Source organism: Sebastes umbrosus, chromosome 17 (assembly GCF_015220745.1).
Source record: "Sebastes umbrosus isolate fSebUmb1 chromosome 17, fSebUmb1.pri, whole genome shotgun sequence".
In the NCBI taxonomy this organism is placed as follows: domain Eukaryota; kingdom Metazoa; phylum Chordata; class Actinopteri; order Perciformes; family Sebastidae; genus Sebastes; species Sebastes umbrosus.
This window is the reverse complement of record NC_051285.1, coordinates 28194303-28219897: the sequence shown is the minus strand read 5'-3', so window position 1 is coordinate 28219897 and position 25595 is coordinate 28194303. Positions and strand designations below refer to the sequence as shown.

General features: G+C 38.7%; 1 protein-coding gene across 8 annotated transcripts; it reads right to left on the bottom strand.

Moving 5' to 3' along the window:
* Positions 1-1354: 1354 nt before the first annotated feature.
* LOC119476202 (HMG box transcription factor BBX) lies at positions 1355-24256 on the bottom strand. Of its 8 annotated transcripts, none has more exons than XM_037749491.1 (16): positions 23552-24256; positions 18882-18961; positions 15648-15819; positions 14785-15042; positions 14102-14306; positions 13946-14013; positions 13739-13813; positions 13283-13363; positions 11110-11175; positions 9326-10187; positions 9103-9232; positions 8410-8561; positions 8112-8201; positions 7466-7666; positions 6974-7160; positions 1355-5515 (listed from the first exon to the last, which is right to left on the bottom strand). In XM_037749491.1, the coding sequence occupies exons 3-16, from the start codon at positions 15804-15806 to the stop codon at positions 5437-5439; spliced, it is 2613 nt and encodes an 870-aa protein (XP_037605419.1). In that variant the 5' UTR covers positions 15807-15819; positions 18882-18961; positions 23552-24256; the 3' UTR covers positions 1355-5436. The 8 variants fall into 8 exon arrangements, with proteins under 8 accessions (XP_037605419.1, XP_037605422.1, XP_037605418.1 ...); XM_037749494.1 differs by lacking the exon at positions 23552-24256 and adding an exon at positions 21769-21939 and having other exon boundaries at positions 14785-15039; XM_037749490.1 differs by lacking the exon at positions 23552-24256 and adding an exon at positions 21769-21937.
* Positions 24257-25595: the final 1339 nt, after the last annotated feature.

Sequence of the window (25595 nt, the reverse complement as noted above, 5' to 3'; positions counted from 1 at the left end):
CAGACTTTTATTTTCACAAAACCGTCATTTTGGTCACGTGAGGTTGGCACGGGTTACCATGGTTACATGTCGCTTCTTCAACCGGCAAGGAAGCTGTCAGGAAGTGACGTCATTTGCTGCTCAGTGCATCCTAAGAGATGCATACTAGAATAATAGTACACATATTGAGTATTTAGTACAAAGATTGAGATATTACCACAGTTTTTACATAATTAATTTGATTATTATCCTAGCAAAATATTATATACATAAAATTACATGGCTTAAAAGAATACCCTCTTTTGTTATTTTTAAAGATAATGATTTTTAAAACATATTTGATCATGATTGATGATATAAAACTCAAAAATTCTAAATTGACTAAAACAATTAAATTGTTTAGACATTTTAAATTTACACCAATTTGTTTAACAGACCCCGAATGTTTTGTTTTTTATTCATCTCTTCCTTTCCTTACATTTTATTTGTTGTATAATTAATAATTTATTTTTGTATTATTTTTAAACCTCACAACAAATGAAACACTGATTTATCACTGTCAAACTTTTATTAAAAATGTTTCAATATAAAATAAATATATATTTTTGAATTTATTTGTATTTATTGTTATTTTTTATTCTTCATAATTTTTTATTTTATTTTATGTTGTTTTTTGTATGTGGGGTTGGTATGGTTGAGTCTATCTGTAGATGTTACCTTTTTGTTTGTGATGAAAATTAAAAAAAAATAAAATAAAATAAAAAATAAAAAAAGTGTTTCAATTCAACTTGAATTAAAATTGGAACAGAGCAACAGAATGAAATGTTAAATTCTACATATTAGCTTTTGAGCTTATATAATATACTCAGATGTAATCACCAACATTTTGATTAGAAACTGTAATTTCATTACATATTTTTCTCAGTAACTGTAACTAAATAAAATTACATTTATTTTGTCATTTAATTAAGTAACTCAAGCACATGTGACTAGTTATTCCTCGACACTGATACTATAGTATAGTATAGTATATTATAGTATAGTGTGGTGTGGTGATGTAGTGTACTGGTGTGAGTTTGGGTCATTGCAACAGGTTATTCATCTGTAAAATATATATATATAAAATAATATGTATAAAATATACATAAATATAAAAATGACTTCTGACTGTATATATTATGTAACATTCTGTAATATAAATGAAATAAATATATATATATATTTTAAATCAACATTACAGTTAGTGTGAATTCAATGTGGGAGATTTACACAACAACATACAGGAGGAAATAACGAGCCATGTCCAGTCCAGTTGCAGGTGAGACCAACAACGTGTTTAACAAAGCAGCATTGACAACAAATCTTTTCACACAGATGCAATAGATGTTATTTTAATAGGTGTTCAAGAAGTAATAGTTGCGTCAGCAGAAAGTGTAAAAGGAATAATAGTTGCATCAGCAAACAGTGTTATGACATAGGAGTTGTGGGTGGGGTCGGGTGGGGAGGTATGAGGGATCCCTCACTAAGCAGGGGTTCCAGTAAGGCAAGGCTGCATTTAACCACTGGGCTGTAACAATCAAAAAAACCACATCTGCCATGATGATTACCAGTAGCATGAATTAGATTAAGCACATGTTGTACAAACTACCAGAGGAAAAGAGACTTAAAAGATCTGGCGTAGCCTCTTCTTTACAAAACAAACAAACAAAAGGAAGCCATGATCTACATTCCAGTAAAGGGTAGATTATCTTATACACGTTCATGTATAAATGGATGCATATTCAGTTGTATATTTTATTGTTTTTGTTTTTTTATTCAACTAAAACCTATAAAAAGGAACAGTAATAAATAAGTTGAAACTCAAGCATTCAATTGTTCTATCTGATTGCAGGAGCGTCCTCGTTTTATAAACTGTCCTGATCAGACTTTCACTTTTACTGCAAAGGAAAAAAAAAAAAAAAAGAAGTAGCAAACCAGGGAAAACTATTCTCCCACCACTCAAAATGCAAGAATCTCTCAGTTATCAGTCTCATGGATGCTCACACGGTACGGTAAGTCCTTTGGACTTAAAACCTCCACACGTTTCCATTGAGTTCGCAGCACAGCAGCTATCCTGTCATGAGAACTGTCGGTTTGTAACGAACTATGCACCTAAGGAACAGTATACCATCATAGCATACATACAGTACAATCAAGACTGAATTAGAAAAATACAGGTACAAAATGATTACATTCAAGAAGACAGTACTAGCACAAAAGGGTATTATAGTCATTTAGGTAACTAATATAGGAATTTAAACTTTATAGAAGCATTTTCTAGATAGAAAAAGTGAGGGGATGGGGAAATGACGGTATATTATGGCTGTTTGGTAGATGTGTGGATTTGTTATTGACTGGATTCTCGCATATATAATAGTTAAAATGCATAATTTCCATAAAGTGGGTAAAAATTATATATTTTCTTCAAAGACCATGATCATTTTGGTTTGGGTCATAAGGTGCAAATACTGTATATTAAAAGAGGCATCGAGTGTGGTGCCCTTTTGTTGCACTTCATTCCAACTCTGGGCTCAAACACCAAGGAAATCCCATTAGATACACAGGAAGAATTGTGCTGATATTGTTACCTGAAGATTTACACACCTATGAAATGCAGTGCAACCGTTATGCCAGCTTTCTGTTTTTTTTTTTAACAAAACAAAATAAAGAAAAACAAAACAAAACCAGGATTTCCATTTGAATATACCTTTCCCTTTTCTTTGGCAAATGTCAATAAACTCACTTGCTGTATGCAAATATATCTCTATTTTGGGGGAAGACAATTTCTTTGTCTTTGCAAAGAATTACACTGATGTCCACCAGTGGAAGAACTATACAGTTTACTGCTTGGATGATATCATCCTTAACGTAACTTTTTCTCATATTTGAAAAAATAGATATACCATTTATTATTATTAGGATTATCGTAAAGCATGGTGTGGTTCCCTTGAGCTTAGCTGGGAAAACATTTGCAGAGAGTTTGTGAGATAGTAAGGAGAAATTTAGAGAGGAATTATAGATTTGTTGCATTGTACTGTACTATTTGCACACAAAGGGCCTACTTAAGCAACACATTATTACCACGTAACAATGCCTCGATATAGGAAAAATGCTCTATTTCAAGACGCATGAGTTCTCAAAGACCCATTCATTTCTTATTTCTGTCTTTCCTGTCATTAAGTGTCCAAAAGAACACATCCAAGAAAACGGTGATGCAGTCGCAGTCAAACACCTCCAGAGGTGAAAAAGACAAGCTCATTGTCAAGAGACTGTGCATTTTATCTCAGTGCCTGTTTGCTTAGCAGGTAAGCATACTGTAGATGCATTCATCGTTTATGAGCTTGATCTTTTTTTGACAACATTCTTAATCCAGTAAACATGACCTCAGGAAAAAAAGCATAAAGAGGACCTAGTTAAAAGAGCATCATAAACGCACACTCTTTAACAGAAGAACGATTAAATAGAAAACAAAAGAGAGCTATAAAAGTTAGAAATGTGAATCTAAAATGTGATGAAGTAAGTATTGGTCTACACAGAGGAGCAAAAAGGCTGCTTGGTAAGGAGGCGATGGGGTATTGCTGGGGGAGTCTGTGTAGCTCTCAGCTCTTCCAGGTTCTTGGGAAGACAACAAACCCGCACCTTAACTGCATCCTTATCTTATTTTCCCTCACTACTACAGCCGATTCGCTGTAAACAAAAAGGTAGAGGCGTGGAAATGGAATGATTCGGACCAAAACATTAACAAAAACAAAGCCAAAAATAAAGAAACACAACGTTGCATCTAAATATAAATACTTCTAAAAATCAAAACATTGATTACATGTGACCTCTGAGTAGACCATTACTTGGCAATCAAATCTCAAAGGCCGAGAGGACAAAAACGGGGAATCTGTTATTAAATGCCTTGTCTCCATTAGCTGTGTGAGGAACCATAGCATTGCATGGTCGGATTTAAAACACATCAATATTTCATTTCTGTATTGTGTTTTTTTCAAATTGCTCATTTTATGAGACATGCATAAAACTATTTCATGAAACAAATATTCTACTTTGATTAACAAACTTCTAATGTTTTCCTGTTGGAGCTTGTGGCCGGGTCCTGAGGACATTGAAGACACTACTGAGAGGCTATGGCGTAAGAACACTGACTGGTGGAGACAAGGCATCTTATTACCCTTCCAACAGCAACTCAAACTTCAGCTACAAATTAGTGCAGTGTTTATGTAATTAAAAAAACAACAAAAAAACAAACACCTATTCAATGAAATAAGTTGCACACAAGGAATTAACCTTTCTAACTGCTACGCAAAACTGCAATAAGATCAAGTATTGACAAAACTGCATTTCACTATTCAAAAAAAGGTTTACACTGACTTTAGGACTGTGATGGCGTTGAGCAAGAAGCTGGTTCTAGGTCCGGGTGGGAGGGTTAAGGCTATATTTGAATCACTTTCACGCAACCTCCCCATCACAAGAAGAAGGAGTTTTTTAAGCTGACCTAAGCTGTCTGATAAGCCCGACAGGACACTGTGAACCTACTACTAAAGGATAAGCAGGACAACAAACACCCTCAGCTATATAGTCAACTCTAGTTCAGATGCAAAGTATGCACAGGTCTGCTCTTACACATTCAGTCTAACACGATTATTTGTAGCTACCACATACTGTTTTACAGTAGCATCATAACTTACATATCAAATACTCAACCATGATTTCTTCGTAGTTGTGAGTACACCAGATTAGTGTACCGACAGGGAAACACTAAAGCAAGTAGTTGGTAATGGAAGTCTGTCCATCATGATCATATTACCCTGGTTAAAGTCATTTTGGGTTGAAGCTGGAAGGAATGGTAGGGATATAAACTATTCAAATACAGAGGTATTCTACCAGAGGTGGAGGGAACTCTTCAGTAGGCGTGTGTGTGAGGTAAAAAGGTGACAGAAAGCTGTGTTCGTCTATAAAATGAATGCAGTGTTGGGTTTTGTTTGCCCTACCTAAAATGCTATTTTTTTTAAATCGCAAGACTTGACCTTTAAAAGTGGCCTCTATTTGACAAAACGGTGTACGATAAACCCATGACAACCATCTGTATAAGGGAAGCCATGCACTGGGAGACAGCTTGGTTCTTCCACAGGCCCAAACAGAGCATCTAAAGGGGGGGTAAGAGGAAAGGCATCCTCTCTCAAACCAAAGGAAGGCTTTCGGGGGGGAAACACTGAGATAGCGAGGAACAGGGAAGAGGAGGAGGAGGAGAGGGTCTCTTAACCCCCCACCGTGAACCCGAGCTAAAGTAAATTCACCACAGGGGTTGAGGTGGAGTCTGTCCAAAGCTTCCTGATCGAGTCTCCCTTCAGTGTAGGAAAGTAAAGCTCCGCTGCCAATGTCCATGTTGTGGCTTCTCATACCGGCATCAGAGTTTCACTGATCAGCGCAGGAGATGAGGACCGGAGTCTGGGCCAGCTCTTTCTTCTGATTCTCAGCCAAGCCTCTCTGGCCTCTGAAAACAGGACATTAAAGACTTCAGAGTTTGTTCACACGCTGTCTAGTGTTTTTGAAATGAAAGCATATAGGGAATCTGCATGAGGCTCTCTGTCGTCAGAGTAGAGGTCCAGTGATAACTTCAGTTGAGAAAGGTGCTGTCTTGTAGGAGAATTACACGATGACAACTGACACAATGGGCCTCATGCAATAAGTATTCTTATCCTCACTTACTTATCTCTGTGTGATTTGTGTCTGAGTGTTCCAAGTCAGATTCAGCGAACCCTATTACCTGCACAAACTTGTTGTAAATTGCTTGTTTCAACCTGTTTGGGGGGGGTGCTTGATTATGTTAATGATCAAATCTCACAAATTGCCATAAAAGGCTACCTGCTCTGCTAGATCTGTGGGCAGGTTTCATTCCCAAAAAAATGTTACCAAAGAGTAAGAAGAACTTGGGAGTCCCACTGTTGGACATGAGCAGATGTGACGACACGTGACATGCTGTATTTAGCAGTGTAAGTAGTCATATTAGGGCACTTGAGTACTACAGCGGTCCACACTGTGTCATCAAAGAGCTATACTGTGACAGAGATAAAGAGGGAATGGTGTGACAGGAAGTGAGATGCCAAAAAACATTGTTCAATGTCAGAGAGAGAGAATAAGAGAAGCCATTGTGTTACAGTTTGTTCCTCTGGACAGAGACCTGCATAAAGACCTTGAGGTAGCTGCTGGAGTTTTCCAAACAACCACAGAATTGTAGATATTGTCACACCAATATTAATTCAGATTGAGGCATTATGATTCTGTATCTGCACGACTGGTGAACGAAAAAATGAAAAAGAAACTGGTGAAATGTGACAACTTCTCTTAAGTCACTAGTATGAGCAACGTAAGAACGAATCTGTTCTCATGAGTAGTTCCTGCATGAAGGCCTAATGTAAAGCATCTGAAACGTGACATGACACAGAGGACACTACCTTACACCCAGACCGACGCTTGTTTGCAAATTGAAAGTGCACGAGCGTCGGTCTGGGTGTCGGTCTGGGTGTAAGATAGACAGATCCGTTTCCTCAGAAGAAAAACTGTTCCCTTCTCCAATTTGCCGAATCCGCCTTTTAAATAGCAATGCGCCAATGTGCAGGCGCACCTGGCTTTTAAAGGAAACGGGAGACGACACTGATTGGATAAATTCCTGTTACGCCCAAAACACACCTATATTTAATTAAGACACTAAATACCACCCCTTTGCCCCTTGCGCCTTACTTTACGCCCAGATTATGCGCCGTTTAACTCACAAAAGTGGAGTTGGAAAAGCACTAATTGCACTTGCGCCACAGACTGTAGACCATGCGCATAAACAGTGGCGTCTAGGTAGATCTTTGTTTTTAATGTAATAAATTATTGTTCACTTGATACGGGGTCTCTCCTGATTGAAATCTATTCAACAGTGTTGTATAGAAGCTGGGTTTTCTACCTGTGAACGTTTTCCATGGCTGCCACCTCAGCGAGAGCCGCCAAGCTGAAGAAAGCAGGTAGCTCTTGAGGTGAGGTGCTCCTCTCCGTCTCCTCTGGATTACTGTAGCACCCTTTTTCATTGCATAAATTCTGTTGGGGTAATGGCTTCTTATCCTCTTCCTGGTTCGGGTCCCTAGTTTTGTCCTCTGAAAGAAAAAAAGCAGAGCATTTCATTTTGCATTTCTTTTTCAGATCTATAAAATGTTTTTTTCACTAAATTAGAATCGCCACCCCGCGACCACGGCTGCCTTTTCTACCCACTGCAGCTTTAATACATAACTGTTCTTAACATACAGCTCATAAAGGAAGAGTGAACTGGTTGAGATATAATAATAATAATCATAAAAAGAGAATGTATCTAACATTATTTTATGTTTGCACTAGCGTGTACAATTTAAACATACGGCGGTAAATTATGGCTAAAATAATCGATCAATCATTCGTAACTCACCCTCGGCCGGAGACACGCTGCCGTCGGCTGTGCGCACCAAGTGTGTGATCTTGGTCTTCCTCGCCTTCCTCTTCTGGCTACCAACTAACATCTCCATACTAGCGGTGCCCTGGACATCTGGGCACATTATGGCAACGGGGGGTGCACATGATTTGGCTTTTGAAGCTGAGTCCAGCATGGTGGAATCACTCTGTACCACTGCTGAGGAGAAAAGGTTCAGAATAGCACGTACATGTAGGTAGTGATGCAAATCAAATGTGTTTCAGTCCTCTTATCAAAAAAAGGGAAGTTACAGAGACAACAGTTCTTCATTCATTTGTTTAGTATCACTTTGACTTAACCAGATGAAAGTGTGTTGTTTGCACACAGACCTCAACAGCTAATTCTTAATACTGATTTCATAGGAATATATACATTTCTTTACGATGTAAATAGTGCAAGTTGAAACGTGAATGTAGTACATAAACCACAGACTTGTTTACTGCAAATTATGAATTCTGTAATTCAAGTTATTTTTTTCACCAATGGAGATTTAAAAACTAGACATTCAAACTGTTGTATAGAAATCGTGTCAATGGGTTAACAGCTGGAGGAATATGTTAAATATCCTGCTTTATAATTCACAAATAGCAACGTTCTAGTTCACCTTTGTCCACTGCACCTGGTTTCTCCTTTTTTTGTTTTTGCTTCCTACTAATCTTGTGGAATGAAGTCTTTTTCTGAGATGGAGATGACCCTGATATAGCAACAAAAAAAACAAAGAAACAAAAGAGCATGGAAATGCTGTGTTATGGAGTCAAAATGTTTTGGCTTTAACAAAGAGTAGTATGGAAAACATGACTCTACAAGCAGGTGCAGAGTGGAACATGGATACGATGAGAGGATATATTAAAGAACAGTAATTGCTTTTATTAATTGGAAGATATCTCTGATTTTGTTCTTACCTTTCCCAGCTTTAGGGACTTCCTCTTGGACGACGGGGCTGTCGGGCTTCTTCTTCTTTGCGACAGCAGTCCCCTTCTTATCGAATGTCATCGGGCTGTACTGTGGCAGGCTGTTAAACTTCCTCTCAAACTCCTCCTCCAGTTTCCCGAGGCTGACAAGGCAAGTTCACAGTTTACATGACTGAGCAAATAATCAATAGCCTGACCGAACACGAAAGCAATCAAAGCAAGCATGTAATACATTTCCCTTCCAGAGATTCTTAAACAGTGAGAGCATCAAACTACCTCCTCCTCTCCAAACTCAAGTGAGACACCGACTCCACAGTGTGGCATAGTTTCCATTTCAATTGTACATAATGTTTTCGGGAAACTTTGACCAATCACAGGCCGTCAATCACTCCTGAACTCCGACCAAACTAGACAGCGCTGAGCAAATATGAATCAATATTGTGTTACTGTAATGCCTATTTCTCTCCTCAGATGATCTCAGAAACATCTTGTAGTGTACTGTTTAGCTGTAAAATGAGAAAGTTTGTGACCCAAAAATATACTCTCTACTGAAGCTTTAAGTGGATGCACAAACAATATGTGTTGTCAGATTTTTCAGATTTTCCATAGTATGTTTAATACAAGGGAAGAATGCTAAAAATGACCCGTTCTATCACTCCTCCAGAAAATGCTGACATGACTCACCCCTGTGAACATTCATCTTTGGACTTGGACTTCTTCAGCTTCTTGGGGTTATTAGGTCCTATCTGAGTCGCTGTCCAGCTGTCATCACTCCAGTTTGCATCGTGATCAGAAGTACGGAAACCTCTTTTACCTGCAGACACAACACACACACACAGATTCAGACGAGATGATGCTTTCTCCTACATTCATTAATCAGTTTGCCCTCTTGAATCAAAATGGATACCTCGGTCGATATTGGCTCTCAGTGAAGTCAGCATTCCCTCAGAAACGAGGGTTTTGTACAAGGCGCCTTTACAGCTCCGCTCGGATTTCCTGGAGCCGAGGCACTCCGCGTTGGAGTCACAGATTCCGTCGCTCGACCTCTCCTTCCCCTTGTCTTCCTCTCTGAGCTTAGCAGGTGAGGGGCTGCCGGGGGAGTGATGAGCTTCTGCCACGCCACCCTGAAGGTCTGTGCTTTCCATATTTGCTTCTTCTGCTTCTGCCCTGGGACTAACGTCAGTCATCTCTTCCTTCATTTCCACCTCAGAAGAACTGTTCTGCTCACATTGCCCGCTGTCGTCCTCCATCTCATCTTTTTCTTTAACCAAGGTCTTGACTTTGGGCTTGCTCTTCTTTTTGGGCACGCTGAGGTTTCCGCCACTAGTACTACTCTGGATCTTCCTCTTGGGCTTCTCCTCGGTGTCCTTCCAGGCCCCTTTGGCCACTGCCTCAATTGTACTGAAGACACTGTCCACGTTTGAGTCCGCATGGTTACACTTCTTGACGATCTTCTTTGCCGGGCACGAGATCTCCTCGTTATCGTTTAACTTGGCCACCTCTTTTTTCTTGCTCTTGGGTTTGACACGTGCATTTTGGCTGCTGAGTTGTGGGGGAATGGCATCAGTGGAGGTAGAAGAGACGGAGGAGGAGAGCAAAGGTAAGAGGGCCGTCGTGTGAGAGGAGGGAGGACAGTCGTCAGCGTCTGCTTTCTCCTCCTTGATCTCTGGATCGACTGCAGCTTGCTGGAGAGAGGCTGTAGACGAGCTGTCCTCGGGCTGCTCGGAGACCACCGTGTCCATCTTTCCTGCTTCAGACGCTAAGCACATCTTACCAAACACAACACAAAAACTCAATGTCAAAAATATGAATATAAAACGACAACAATCTATGCGACTAATAATACACATGGACATTCTCTCTAAATGGATCAGAAATGTCTACTAATTGCATTGTGTAACATTTTCTAATAATAATAATAATCTTGCCATGACTGAATGCTTTATTCCTCCTCTTAGTGACAACAACCTTGCAAATCTTTATATTTTCTAAGCAGATATTTATATACGCTTATATGTAGATCTACTGATAGCATTAATGACAATGTGTCATATGACATAGAATCAGATTTATGCCAATGATTGAAAAACACAGTAGTAAGTAATATGTCTGTCTGTCACTGTGCATTGTTAAATAAACAGCAGTAAACTGTTCATGTTTGTGCTCTTTACACAGTTAATGTTGAGTATATGGACAATAAAAGGACAAAACGTATGAAAGTAAAGTAAAATGTTAAAGTTAAAAGGTACAGTGTGGAGGATTTGATGGCATCTAGTTCACTCCTCCCTTTCCAAGACTGCGGTAACGCGAGCCGCCGAGTGCAAAACCGCGGTAACGCCGTTGGCCTCGCTCGGAGGCTGTCCTCACCGTAACACCACTAGCTCTTGTGGTACGGTGCTCCAACACTACTAGGAGCAACGGAAGCTCCTTGGGGGAGTGTCTTTGGAGGGAGGCCTGAAGGGACGGACTGTCAGTGTTGGTGACTTGGCGACTTTCTCTCTAGATTTAGGGACTTTTGGAGCTGCGAGTTACTTTCATTGGAAAAGAGTTGGCAACACTGGGCTGGGTTTTTCAGTTGAATCATTTTAAAAAGATCTAGTGCACTCTTGCTAGTTTCTCAACATTACCAACCCTACATATTAACATCAGTTATCAAATAAAGCTGCAATGTGTCACTGTCAAATGCCTCACCTCAGCCAGCTGGAAGAGAGCGGACTGTCTGCACGGTTTTCCTTCAGGTGCCGCAGAGAGAGAGGACTGTGAACATACAGTAACATGTTGGTGTCACCTGTTGTGGTTTTTAATGAGATCACACTTTATTCAGCAATATTTAATTCCTACAACAGATGTCACTGTGTTTACTGTTATAGTGGGAAAGATTAGATCTGTACTGGGTTACACTGGCTTCACCCAGCCTAACATTGGTGATCCTGGATAACGGCATCAGGAAGCTGGTTATCAACGGACTCTAGTACGATATTAGATGAACTGGAGACACACAATGGAAAATTTGGTTATAGCGGCAGCAAAGAGTGATATTCAACGAGGTGAAATGTAAAAGGTGAAGATGTAAAAACACTAGAAATGAAGTCCAAATTGTTAAAAGTAAGGCTATAAGGCTATACATGTGTGTGGGATTTATGACTACGTATGCAATGCACATTAAGTTAAAAGAAATGTAAGACTGTTTGTGCTGCCAAAGCAGAGAGGAGAGGAGAGAAGAGAAGGACATCATTATCATTATTCTGAGCTGCAGTGATGGAATAAGAGTCTAAAAGCATCGACACGGTCAGGATGAAAGAAACTTAAATATAACTGTCATTATGTCCTTCTTTAGTGTGGTTTGTTAGAAGCTCAGAGAGGACACAGCAAAGCATTCGACTGATCCATAAACAATATCTGTTGCTTTGTTTTCTTATCACTTCATTGTAAACACTTTTGTCCCCGTCGGGATCCTGTACAAATGATGACTTCATTTTTCCAGTGAGCTGACTGGTCAGTAGTTTGGATTTTAGGCCCGCTTCAGACCTGGTGTTAACATGTGCCCTCAGTGATCGGATCACAAGTGGACAGCTCTAAGTACAGGTGTGAACGCACTCAAGACGCATTGAGGACGCACTGAGATCTGATCAGTCGGACCACATTCAGAGGTGGTCTGGGTCACATATGGCCACATTGTTTTAGCAGTGTGTACGCAAATGTGTCCTGGACAACACTGAAGGACCGCCTACTCAACTGACGTCCCGCCGGGATCTGCGGGGTCTCTGCGCTCCTCATGTGAAGAGACAGGCAGACGCGAGCGCTTGTCTGCCTCGCAGCATGGAGACGGCCTCTGTGCTCTACTTTATTCTGTAGGTACATCTGTATTTTATTAAAATATACTTATCTATAGACTACATATCTACAGACTATCAGACTAGTGAATTATTATCATATTGTCGGAGATGTGTCGGTGTTTTTGTTCCAGTGCTTTGACACCCACCCACCCACCCGCCCACCTGCTCGATCGCTCTCATCCCCGGGTCTCTGAAGCCCTGTACTACGCTGTTTCCTGGCAAAGGCAGCGGTGCCGGCGACGCGGAGGTCCCCGGGGACCGCCGGTACAATCACCTTTTATTTTGATGTTAATAAAATTGTACCCAAATTCACAAATATGTAGGATATTCCTGCTGACATTCATGTAATATTACGTCACAAGTGGTCACTCGAGACGCACGTGGAGACGCGTTCTAATAACAGGTGTGAACAGACGTACTTGCTGACCACTTGTGTTCAGATCACTTAATGCCAGGTCTGAACAGGGCCCTGATCCTCTGAAGTTAGCCGTGGAGCACTGGTTACCATGGTGATCTATCCCAGGTAAAAGTTACCCAGCTTTGGTGATACCGGAAAACCTTAAGTTAAGGCCTAAGATAGCTGGATAACCCACTGATCTCACAAAGTGGAACAGGCCCTGCGTGTTCCGCTGTTTTCCTGAAAGCTGAACATCTTTTAACTCATCTTTTGAGAGCACACGTATTGTATTTGCTCAGCATGTCACGGCATCAAACTGCCTGTTAGATTACGTATGTGATACCTTGTGTGTGCAATACTGACATTTTGGCCTGAAGGTGGTGCTGAAACTGCTGTGCACATCATTTTCTTGCCATTTATTGATTAGACAGTGAAGATTTTGGTTCAACCAAGAAGTAATAGGACTGATTAAAAATCCATCTTGTGTTTGCAGTGACTGGAGGAACTCGTTTTGCAAAAGGTCGACTTTGTTTGTATGTCAGCAACTGTTTAAAATGTGTCTATGCACATTAACAATACTGTCATGAAACCAAAGTAAAGTGTAGTTGGTACATCATTCATTCAGTCATACCTCTGCCAGGGGGGAAGGGGAACACTTAACCCGGCTTTCAGTAACGTCAGGCACTCTGTTCGGTATTGTCCCAGACAACATCTGTAGATTGAAACAGGTGAGCGAAAACAAGTCAATCCTCTGATTTGAAATGACCTGAAGTGAAAGCATTCATTATGCAGGATGGCCCATTTCAGAATAACATAAATGATATCATTATATTGTTAATTATTGATACTTGTAAGCATCATTTTAATGTTGCAGCTGGTAAAGGTGGAGCTAATTCTTCACAGCTGGGGAGCTTCAGCTATCAGCTACTGCAGGAATAGGTATTATGCTGTGATGAAGGTCTTACAAAATATTTTTAAACTTTGCACATATCACTGTCTAGAGTCAGACCACATCAGTGACCTGCTTTAGAGAGACAACACAACCTCAATTAGTCTAGTAGAGTAGAGCATAGAGAGAAGAACACACCTCTTCCTCATCCCCTGGAAAGGAGTTCCCTTCGCTGGCTGCGTCCGGTAAACTAGGTTTAGTACTGGAAGGGATCTGGAGAGGTACACAATACTGGGGTTAGAAAACTTTTAATTCAAAAGCATAATGTAATAAACACTGTGCTACAGATGAAACTAGCATCAGTGATGAGTCGGATTGGAGAAAGGATGCCCGACAGTGACCTACCTCTCTGTTTGTGAGGGCATGTTCCCCAGCTAACAGCAGCATGCTAAGGCCTCCCATCTTTGTAGGATCTGACAAACAAATGACAGTAGTTACTAAAACAATCCAACATTTAGTCATGTTATCACCAAACAAACAATATTGTTTTATTACACACACCTGCCATGGCGAAGTTCAACTGAGGCATGCTGTCAGTTTTGGGCACTTTTTTGGCAGTGGTGGAGTCCTTGGGTAAGTTGGAAGAGAAGGACCAAACTTTTTTGCGGGGGTTGCTGACCGTCTGACAGGAAGGGCTCTTCACTGGTTTGCTGGTGGTGGGACACCACTTGTAGCCCGGGTTTGCCTTCATAAAGGCATCCTTGTACTGAAAGAACAGAAGTGGTTTGGTTACAAGCAAAACCTCACAGGACCCTCAGTCAGTCAGAAATTCAGTTAACCTGCTTCATCAGGACAGGGTGAGTTTGGTTTGATCAGATTTGATTGACAGCGGCCTGGCAACGTAAATCTAAAATCACTACTGCCCATATCACAGACATTTAATAGTGTTTATTAAGGGGAGAGTTCAGATGTGTAGGAGTCATCATCGCTTTGCCTCATAAGTGGCAGGTGTAGTGTGTTGCATTGTATTGTGGGATTGTTAGCAAAAAGTAGTGTTCATGCTATGGACACAGTGGGTCAGTCAAATCAAATTGACCTGTTGGAAACGGCAAGTAAACAAACAAAAATGTCTTTAAATGTCCTTCTAGCTCTTCAGCTGAAAGTGATGGTTATAAGACAATACAGGAGCTTGTCGCCAGCAAAGTTGCGCCAGCGCCTTAAACCTAGTATAGTAGTATAGTCACCTCCTTGGCCATGTCAGTGTATTTCTGCTTCTCTTTGGGCTCCAGCACAGCCCACCAGTCAGCCAGGATCTTGGTGGCCCCGCGGTTATCCAAGCGAGGGTGTTCCTGCCGCACCAGGGAACGGTGGCGTTTGCAGAAAAGGAGGAAAGCGTTCATCGGCCGCCGTGCCCGCTGTTCGTTCGAGTCCTCCTCCACTTCCTCCGTTGTGCTTCCACACTGCACCTGCGACCCCTGGTCCTGTTCACACAGCACGGGCTGCTAAAAGACAAATTGAGAAACCATCAGATACAGAGGTAGTAGATACTAGTAGGGCTGTCCACAATAACATTGTTTTGGGCTTCGAAGCGTCGGTGAGAAATATCAGAAGGTATTTGAAGCTTCGTGGCGCAGCAGGCTGACATGTTCTTCTGTCTGTCTCCATCTCCCGATACCCAGGCCTTGGGTATCGGCTGATACCGATTACCGATCCGATACCAGTGTTTAATTGATAAGCTGTATATGCCTCACTGTTTGGAAGTGACTTGGTAAAAAATCTTCAAAATCAAGTTTAATGGAGCAACAAATTGGTCAAAACTTAAACAGGAATTAAATTTCCAGTATATAATGTATGTAGTATATAAACATAGAATTGAATTTAACAGATCGGCCCCGTTGTCACCGATACCCGATCCAGCTATCTGAGTCAGTATCGGCCCGATATCCGATCCAGTACTGGTATCGGTGCGTCCCTAATGTTGAATATGAATAATAAATAATGTTGTGGGATCATTCCTTATTTCATGGGGTGTTTTGGAATTTATACTTTATCTTTACATACTTATATTGAAAAAGAAAAAAAACAGATTTGGAGGTCGATCACTCACCTTCTCCAGCTCCTCCTCATCCTCCTCTTCTTCCTCCTCAGAGAAATCCAGAGCCTTCTTGGAGAGAAGTGGGTGCCACTGCAGGCATTTGCGTTTGGGGCGCTTGCCAGTGACCTCCCCTGCAACAGGTGGCTCCTTACCCCTTCCTCCACCCTTCATGGTACTACCGCACCTAAAGAAAACAGATTGTGCACATCGTAAGACCACGTGTACACAAAACATGCACAATGAAAACATGCATCCTAATGTGCATCATTAGTTATTGAGAGATACCTGCTCCCACTACGGGTAATGTGCACAACCTGAGCAGAACATAATGACTTCAAGCAGTTATGCAATAGCTATGGGATTTTTGATATAAATATTAGTAACCACGTCGGGCCATATTTCCAAAACAAGTTCATTAATATAAATACAGATGAGATTAGAATAACTAGATAAAATGCGTTGAACTCTGTCTTCCAGCTGTAGTAATAGAAATGTTAAATGGCAGTATGGGGGTTGATCTCTGTCCCTGTCACATTAAGGCACATCAAAGTGGGATTGATTTAAAGCTAAAAGACTATTTTAAACCTCTCGATCGCAGCTTCTGTCTATATTTGGTTTAATATAACATGAGCAAGGGAGCGAGTGAAGAAGCCAAATTATCCCCCCACTGACCGTTACTTCATTAGCCTTAATTTACTATGCTAATTTTCTCCCTTAACTTGCCTTGAAGGATCCCCCCCTACTGTGGGACCCATGAGTAACAGGAAACAGAGCTGCAAAGGATGGTCATTTATAGCTGATGGACTTAGCACTGACTTAGATATTGAATCAGATACTGCTAACGATCTAATCAGGATCTAAGAGGTCACAGAGCTGCACTGAAATACCAATGAGAAGAACGGATACCAATGAATATTAAGTTGATGTCAAAGTTTACATGGTGGTCCAGAATGTCTCACTGGGATTGCGAAGAAATCATTATGATCAAGACCACTTGGAATTATTTTCAATTTATTTATGTTCCTACAGACTGCAGTGTTATTATTAACCGGAGGTGTCGCTGAAGGTTTTGATAAAATATCTGCATAATGGACATTTTTGTTACTTTGTCGGAGGATTAGTTTGAAATATTTCAAAGTACAATGGTTAAAGAATATGCAGCCACTGAGCCAGTAAGACGAAGAGCTGCAGGCACTCAATGCAGTTTGGGTGAATCTCCACCAGGGCTGTCAAAGTTAACGCGATAATAACGTCTTAGTAACGCAAATTAGTTTCAATGCCACTAATTTCTTTAACACAACTTGCAATTTTTAAGGTTGTAGCGGGCTCAGTTTTAAAGACAGTGAAGATACTGATATCATATGAAACTAGAAAATCTAATGAATCCATCGGTACCAACCATGTCATACTAGCTTGTCGCAATATAGGCTAAATAACGCTCCAAACTTAAGCTAAAGTTTAGCGGAAAAAAACTAGCATGGCCATTTTAAAAGGGTTCCCTTGACCTCTGACCTCCAGATGTGTGAATGTAAATGGGTTCTATGGGTACCCACGAGTCTCCCCTTTACAGACATGCCCACTTTATGATAATCACATGCAGTTTGGGGCAAGTCATAGTCAAGTCAGCACACTGACACACTGACAGCTGTTGTTGCCTGTTGGGCTGCAGTTTGCCATGTTATGATGTGAGCATATTGTTTTATGATAAATGCAGTACCTGTGAGGGTTTCTGGATCAATATCTGTCATTGTTTAGTGTTGTTAATGGATTTACAATAATAAATATATACATACATTTACATACAGCAGCATATATGTCCACTCCCATGTTGATAAGAATATTAAATACTTGAGAAATCTCCCTTTAAGGTACATTTAGAACAGATAAAAAATGTGCGATTAATCGCGATTGAATATTTTAATCAATTGTCATTGCACTAATATATATATATATAAATTAATGTGTATGTTTGTATAATGTGTTTATACAGTATCTACACACACGTGTATATACACAAATATACATACATACATATATAAAACGGGACCAATCTATTCAATTCAATGTTTATATGCTATATACATTAGTTGTTGCTGCATTAAAAAGGTTTAAATTTGAATTGTAATTCCTGTTAATGTTGAATAGTTACAACCAAGTTGCTGGTGTACCATTTATTATTTTAAAAACTAATATCTAATCAGTAATTGTATATCTATATATTTATGTATTTGTTACATTTTGTTTTACAATGTTAAGAAAGCAAGTTACCTAACACATAAAAGAATGATACCGGTCACTTCCACACAGTGAGGCATATTTATTATTATTAATAAAACACTGGTATCGGATCGGTACTCGGTATCGGGACTATAACCAAAGCCCAGGTATCTTATCGTATCGGGACTGAACAAATCCAGTATCGGTCCGGCTCTAAACGAGACGAATGACTTGAATCTGAGTAAAAGAGTTTGGAGAAAATAGGCTTCTACTGGTCGTTGCTGTTGACCAGGAAGCAACACGCTTTTCCCTGTCACTGTTTACTGATCACTACAAGAGCTGCACCAGATCAATAATGGACTCTGTGCTTTCTTCGAGCTTTTCCTTGGCAAGTTTTCGTTGCAAAAAAAATATAACAGGAACAAATATCACAACAGAAAGTAGTCAGTTAGCTTCAGACTTCAAGAACTGCTGAACGTCAAGCAAGTCGTTAAGTTATGTAAAGTGATTTATAAATGAAATATTTCCTTGTCACCACATTTCAGGAAGAATTGAAGACTTCTTGGGAAACATAACGGGGACAGCATATTACAATAATTAGATTTGCTGTGTTGGTTAGTGAATCTTTGATCCTTACACTGTCGAGTGTCTTCTAAAGGTCTGTTGTACTCAGTCATTTAGCATAACAATATCAAAATGGGATTAAGTCAAGAAAAGTACCTGGCCTCTTTTCACCTTGTATTCAACTTAACATCTCTCTAATAAAACCAAGAAAGGGTTGAATCAACAAATATGCACCCTATCACAGACATTTTCTTTTTTTTTTTAATTAGCTGCATATATTAATCAGTGGAATTACTGAACATTTGGTAATTAAACATCTGTGTATATATTGTATTTAACTGGTTTGTATTTCTCAACAAGTTGTTCAAATGAAATTAGCAATCAATGAATGAATGCTCCTTCTGTAAACATCATCCAGACGTCTTTGTATTTATGAATGTTGAGTGGAAAACAGGGGATACTTACTGAAGAAAAAACTATGGAAATGCTGTGATGAAGTGATGAAGATGAATCTGCCACAGCCTTTGTCATGCAATGACGATGACCTATAAAAATACAAGACACTGCTCTCAGTCATGCTGATCATCTTGGCAACAATTTTTCCAACAACAACAACAACAACATATACAGGAGAAATATGTGTGCAAAGCAAACTTTAGTAACGGAGCATTGACACTTGCATAAAGCACAAGAACCTCGTCAAGCTTCTCAAATACGTGTTTTTATTTATAAGATACTTTCTGGTGGGAATATTCCTGAGCAATTCTCAGGTCAATTCTTACTCAACCCGTCAATCTCTAGATCTTCATCCTCCTAAATTCCTCACTAGTAAAGGTCAGTTTTCAATAAGATTTAGGGGAACCAAAGTATGGAGTAGCTTTTTAAATCTATCAATAAACTGTTCATTTATAAAATGTTTCAAAAGTCACTTAAAGGGTCATTTAATTGCTGTCTTGTAATTGCTTTTCCCCCCATGTTGTCCATGTTTCTGTTTTTATTTTTTTTTATTTTTTCCCACTCACAATGTTGTTTGAAGAAGTTTTTATAGATATTTAAATCAATATCTTCCTCACAAACACTAACCATACACTTCCATGCAACACACACTTGTCTTTTTTGATATATTTACTGTATTGTTATTGTTGTCATTATATATATATATATATATATATATATATCTTGTCCTAATTGTTTGTTATCACTATTATGTAGTCATATTATTTCTTAATCTTAATCTTGTCTCTGGGTTTTTTGCCTCGTCCTGCACTTTATATTATTCATTTATTTTTTATGTTATGTTGTAAAATCTTAAATTGTGCAAAATAAATAACAATTTCCACAGTATTCAAAGAAAGAGAGACATGACATTTCATGTATTTTACATATCTAACAAAGAAAACATAAAATAAAAGATAAGACAAAACAAACAAATAGCTCAAAGAAGACGAACAAAAAAACAAAACACACAACACATACTTATCTTTTTGATATATTTACTGTATTGTTATTATATATCTTGTAATTGTTTGTTATCACTATTATGTAGTCATATTATTTCTTTATATTAATCGTGTCTCTGTGTTTTTTGCCTCTTCCTGCACTGTATATTATTCATTTATTTTTTTATGTTATGTTGTATAGTCTTAAATTGTGCAAAATAAATAAACAATAAACAAGTTCCACAGTAATCAAAGAAAGAGAGACAAGACATTTCATGTATTTCACATATCTAACAAAGAAAACAAATAAAATAAAAGATAAGACAAAACAAATAAATAGCTCAAAGAAGACGAACAAAAACAAAAAACACACACACACTTATCTTTTTTGATATATTTACTGTATTGTTATATATATATATCTTGTCCTAATTGTTTGTTATCACTATTATGTAGTCATATTATTTCTTAATCTTAATCTTGTCCTAATTTTTTGCCTCTTCCTGCACTGTATATTATTCATTTATTTTTTTATGTTATGTTGTATAATCTTAAATTGTGCAAAATAAATAAACAAGTTCCACAGTATTCAAAGAAAGAGAAACATGACATTTCATGTATTTTACATATCTAACAAAGAAAACAAATAAAAGATAAGACAAAACAATACCTCAAAGAAGAAGAACAAAAAAAACACACTTATCTTTTTTGATATATTAACTGTATTGTTATTGTTATTATTATATATATCTTGTCCTAATTGTTTGTTATCACTATTATGTAGTCATATTTATATTAATCTTGTCTCTAGGTGCAGATAAGCCCAGTGTTTTTTTTTTTTTTTGCCTCTTCCTGCACTGTATATTATTCATTTATTTATTTATTTTATGTTATGTTGTATAGTCTTAAATTGTGCAAAACAAATAAACAACAAACAAGCTTTCAAAGTATACAGTGGGACATTTTGTCTGATGTGATTACTGATCACTTGCAGTCGATCCGCCCTTGTGGCCAAAAAACAAAACATGTAGGCCAAGAACCACTGCATGCATTTCACATTATTTAGCCTTTAAATGAAGCCGGCCTAGTGGCATGGGAGTGTTTGTAGCTGCGCAGAGGTTTCTAGTGGTGATCTCTCAGGTGAATCTGCAGATGGTCTGTCTGTCTAGTCTGTCTGTCTTGTGGAGTGAAGTCTGCAGCTATACTGAAGCTTCAATAACAGCAACATAATGTGTGATGTGTGCATATAACCCATCCACTTGCATGCCTAAAAAAGCATGCATTTTCATCTCCTTGCACAAAAAATGTCGATGTGAGCTCTCTGACAAGACAGACAAGCCTGAATGAGAGTCCATCTTGCTTTGGGTTTGCAGGAGAAACCCCCTCACAGTCACAGTGCAGTAGTGGGGGATATTTCACTCCTGCTGTCAAACTCTCACAATGTCTTGATGTCATCAAAACATCCACAGTGATTAATTAAACTGGGGATTTTCTCCCCTCGCACATGCATCTGTGCACAGGGTTTTGCAGCCCAGTGGCTCCATTTCCTTGCAGTGTTACCAGGAATAAAAAAGTCAGCTAGTTAGCCCGCTAGCGGTGTAGCCTGCTAACTGGACGTGTCACACGGTTTATAACATCACAAAGGTTCCTGGTACTCTGTAAGCTTCAGCTGACAAACACACAACAGACTAGATTAAAATCCTGGTTCGTGCAGCTGTTAGTTGGTGCAGGTTTGTGAGTATTTGATGCGGATAGGAAGAGAGGAAGAGAGGAGGAAGAGAGGAGGAGGAGGAGGGACATCATGTCCACAGCAGCGATAATAACACATTTCTCTGAGAGTGACTGACTGGAGATCAATGAAAGAAGCTCAAGTTGTCTGTGATGAATCGTCTCTCTGTGATGTGTGAACGTACCTCTGATATGCTGCTCGAGTAGCACAGAAAGCCTCTCATCATTGATGCCGTCCAACCTTTTTAACTTATTGACACATCATAACAGTTCAGTTCAGCTCTGACTGGCTGTAACGTTACTGGAACACAGCTGTGTCAAGTCGGACACAATTAGAGGCGCGCAGACCGGAAGTTCACTCATTTATAAGCAGAATTAAAATGCAAAGAAGTGTTAATAGTCTGTTTATTGTCAATACTGTATTTATTGTTCCTATTTTTAAAATTTACTTCTATTTATTATCTATTTTATTTGCTGCTGTAAACTGCAAATTCCACCACTGTGGGACTAATAAAAGAATATCTTATCTTATCTTATTGCTCCAAGTCGGGAGATGATGACTACGTTGTCTCAGGAGCCCTATTTGTATAATTACATCCCAAACAAATTTAACAGAAGCATTTTTTTTTTTAAGTAGGCCTAAGCCTGGTATTATAATTATTTAGGCATGCCAGTTTATTTGTACAGTATACTTTCATTCAAAGTGCTTTACAGAAGACATAGATGGTTACACAAGAAAATATAAAAAAAAGACACATTTAAATGGGATTTTAAAAGAGTACAAGAATAATATTATAGGGCATAAATAGAGCAACTATGACAGAACTCTGATGGTCCCTAATGTCCCGATAATACTGCCTCCATGCTCAGACTATAGGACGAAACATGATAACTCTATATTGGAGGAATGCTACCTTTAAGTTTAAGTTTAATTTATTCACATAAAACCACACAAAATCCAGTCAATGAAAGAAGGAAACAGCTTTTAGCTGCTACGCTGCTCAACTGTGGAACAAACTTCCAGATGAGGTCAAAGATGCACCGACAGTAGTCACTTTCAAATCTAGACTCAAGACCAAACTGTTCTCAGACGCTTTTCTTAATTGATCAAATGCTGCACTTTACTGTCTTTCGATTGTTTTTATTATCCGTTTCATTTTTTTCTTTTAACTTATACTTGTGTATTCTTTTATTCGTTTTTATCTTATGCACTCTGTGCTGTTTTATCTTGCTTTTATATATGTAAAGCACTTTGAATTGCCTTTGTGTATGAAATGTGCTATATAAATAAACCTGCCTTACCTTGCCTTGCCTGTATTGTAATGTATTATATGTAATGTTGTTGTTTTTTCTTTTTTTTCTTATCTGGACCTTGAGTCTGCAATAAAGTTTGAATTGAATTGAATGCTTTTATTGTGTAAACCGGAAGTCCTCCTCTGTTATCCTGTGTAACTTAACAGTGGTACAGAAACGCAGCTCTCTTCAGCTAGATGATGAATCTCACTGTCGGTCGAAGGCGACACATTAAAACGACCTCGACCCACCAAAGTAACACCACAACGCGTTAAATCAGGCACAAACACGGTCTTGTTCAGTCATATAATGTGACAGAAATCACTTTCGTTTTCCTCCAGTAGGGAGAAGCTTCTCCTCTCGGCGAGTAGACACAGACACACATATATTTATATATTTATATATTATATCTCCTCCCCTCCCCCGGTCTGCAAAGTGCTCTCACACCAGACTGGCCTGCTCCTGCTAACAACATCCTCTGGCTGAAGATCATAACTTCACCTGGTTGCTCTGTCTGATGGACTAAAGATCAAAGAGAAGCTTCAGAATGTCCCCAGAGAACCATTTCCTAAATGTATCAATGTGTGTCACTTTAACTTGTTTCCTGCTGTTTAGTGAGCCTGATAACTGATACAATGTTGCAAAAATGTATGACGTCAGTCCATCAGAACGTACCTGTCAGCAGCAGAGGAGTTCACGAGTCTCTAGTTGGCTGGAAGTCTTCTTATATACGCTTTAAACCGTGATATTATCAACAGTTTCAGCAGCATACTGTACACATTGAAGAGATCCAGCCCACCTTGTCATGTAATGCTGCATCTGATTGGACGCTCATTTTGAGTGACAGTTTGTTTCAACCAATGAGAAGCGACGTTATATTTCTAGTGTTTTGAGATTAGTGTAAGGTCCTCAACAGTAATGTTCAGGACACGTGTGGGAGATTTAAGGCCTAAATTGAGGTTTATTTTTATTATTTATTTTCATAGGGACAATTTAACATAGTTCCAATACAGGGCATGAAACTGATAGTTTATATTCTATTGATAGTTTTCAACTTGTGTCCCTAGTTGGGCTTTTACATGAGAAGAATAATTAAAATATACAACTATATATATATGACAAAACCAACAATACACTGCAAATATGAAAATACAATAATCAGAATCTTTATTTATTGCCAGGTGTATCAGGTATACACTAGGATTTTGCTTTGGTTCGTCGGTGCAAATAGGTAGTAAAAAATAACAATAGAATAATTAAAACGTTAGAATAAAATAATAATAAAATAATTGAAATTCTAGCAATATACAAATATAAACAATCCCTTGCAAGTATTGCAAGTAAGATATCAAATATATATATATATAACTGTATAAATAAAATACACATCATACATAGCCTACCACAATATACCAGTACACCTTGGTAATTTACAGTAAAATTAACTAAAAATGGATACAGCTCTGGTTTGCTTTTAGCCAGCACTTGACCTTTGTTGTGAAGGACTTTATATCTGGAATTAATTTGATTTCGGTTAATAATGTGTTCCAGAGTTGGCAGCCCTTTATGGAGAAAGCTGATTGTCCAAATGTAGTTCTACGATGTGGTATTTTACAGTTCACCATGCTCCTATAGTTACTCTGTTACTGTCTTGTCTTTGGATATAGAGACAATAGAGACTATTAACACATTTAAAGACTAATTTGAGAAAACAGAAAATGAGTAATGCTCTCAGAGCTCAGTAGATTGTCTTTTTAGTATGTGACAATGAGGCTTTTTGTCCATTATTTTCAGCGCCTGATTGTATCAGGATGTGAGAGGTTTGATTGTAGATGGTGATGCTTGAGCCCACACTGTCATTACAATATGAGAGAAAATCATAATGTGGGTGCATAAATAACTGGGTAGCCTGCATGAGTGGGTATGTAATGTCTGATTAATTTAAAACAATTTAGGTTGGTCTTCAAAATGTTCTTCATATGTTTATCAAATTCATTGACTTCCTCTATTTCCTCATTCTGCAATACAATATAAAGATAATGTAAACTTCATGTGTGTCTGTAGTGGGCCTATTCAGTAGAGGCAGGCCTTCTGCAGGCCTTTTTTTCTTTAATCTCCTAAAGAAGGCAAGTCCAATCTTTTGATCACTAGGCACTTATAGTTTTCTTTAGAAGAGATAGCCTTTAGTGAAGGGGACTTATTAAGTGGTAGCCTTTGGTCAAAGTGTCTCTGATCAGCCTGCTTGGTGATTGATTGCATCAGTTAATCAGGAAGAGGTGATAAGCTGACGACCTTAAATTTGAAAAAGATCAAATGATGTATATTCACCTTGGCTACATGGGCATAACTTAATTTAATACAGGATCTGCAGTAATAAAATGAACACATACAATAAACAGCACTGACTGACATTAAATTCATTAATGTAATAATGGTTTTATTTAGCACTCTAACAGAGTGTCAATGTGTTATTGGGAAATCAAGATAAAACAATTCAGCACAATAATATTAAAGCTTCAGTAGGCGACTAGTTTTTGTTCCATAATAACCTTTTAGCATATTGTAATTCAAGTGACTTGGGCATCAACACCTCCCTCTGCAACTGGATACTGGACTTCCTATCATAACCAACAGGCCACGGGCTGTTGGGTTAGACAACCACACATCCTCAACCCACACCCTGAACACCAGCCTCCCACGGGCCTCTCCCTCCTCACCT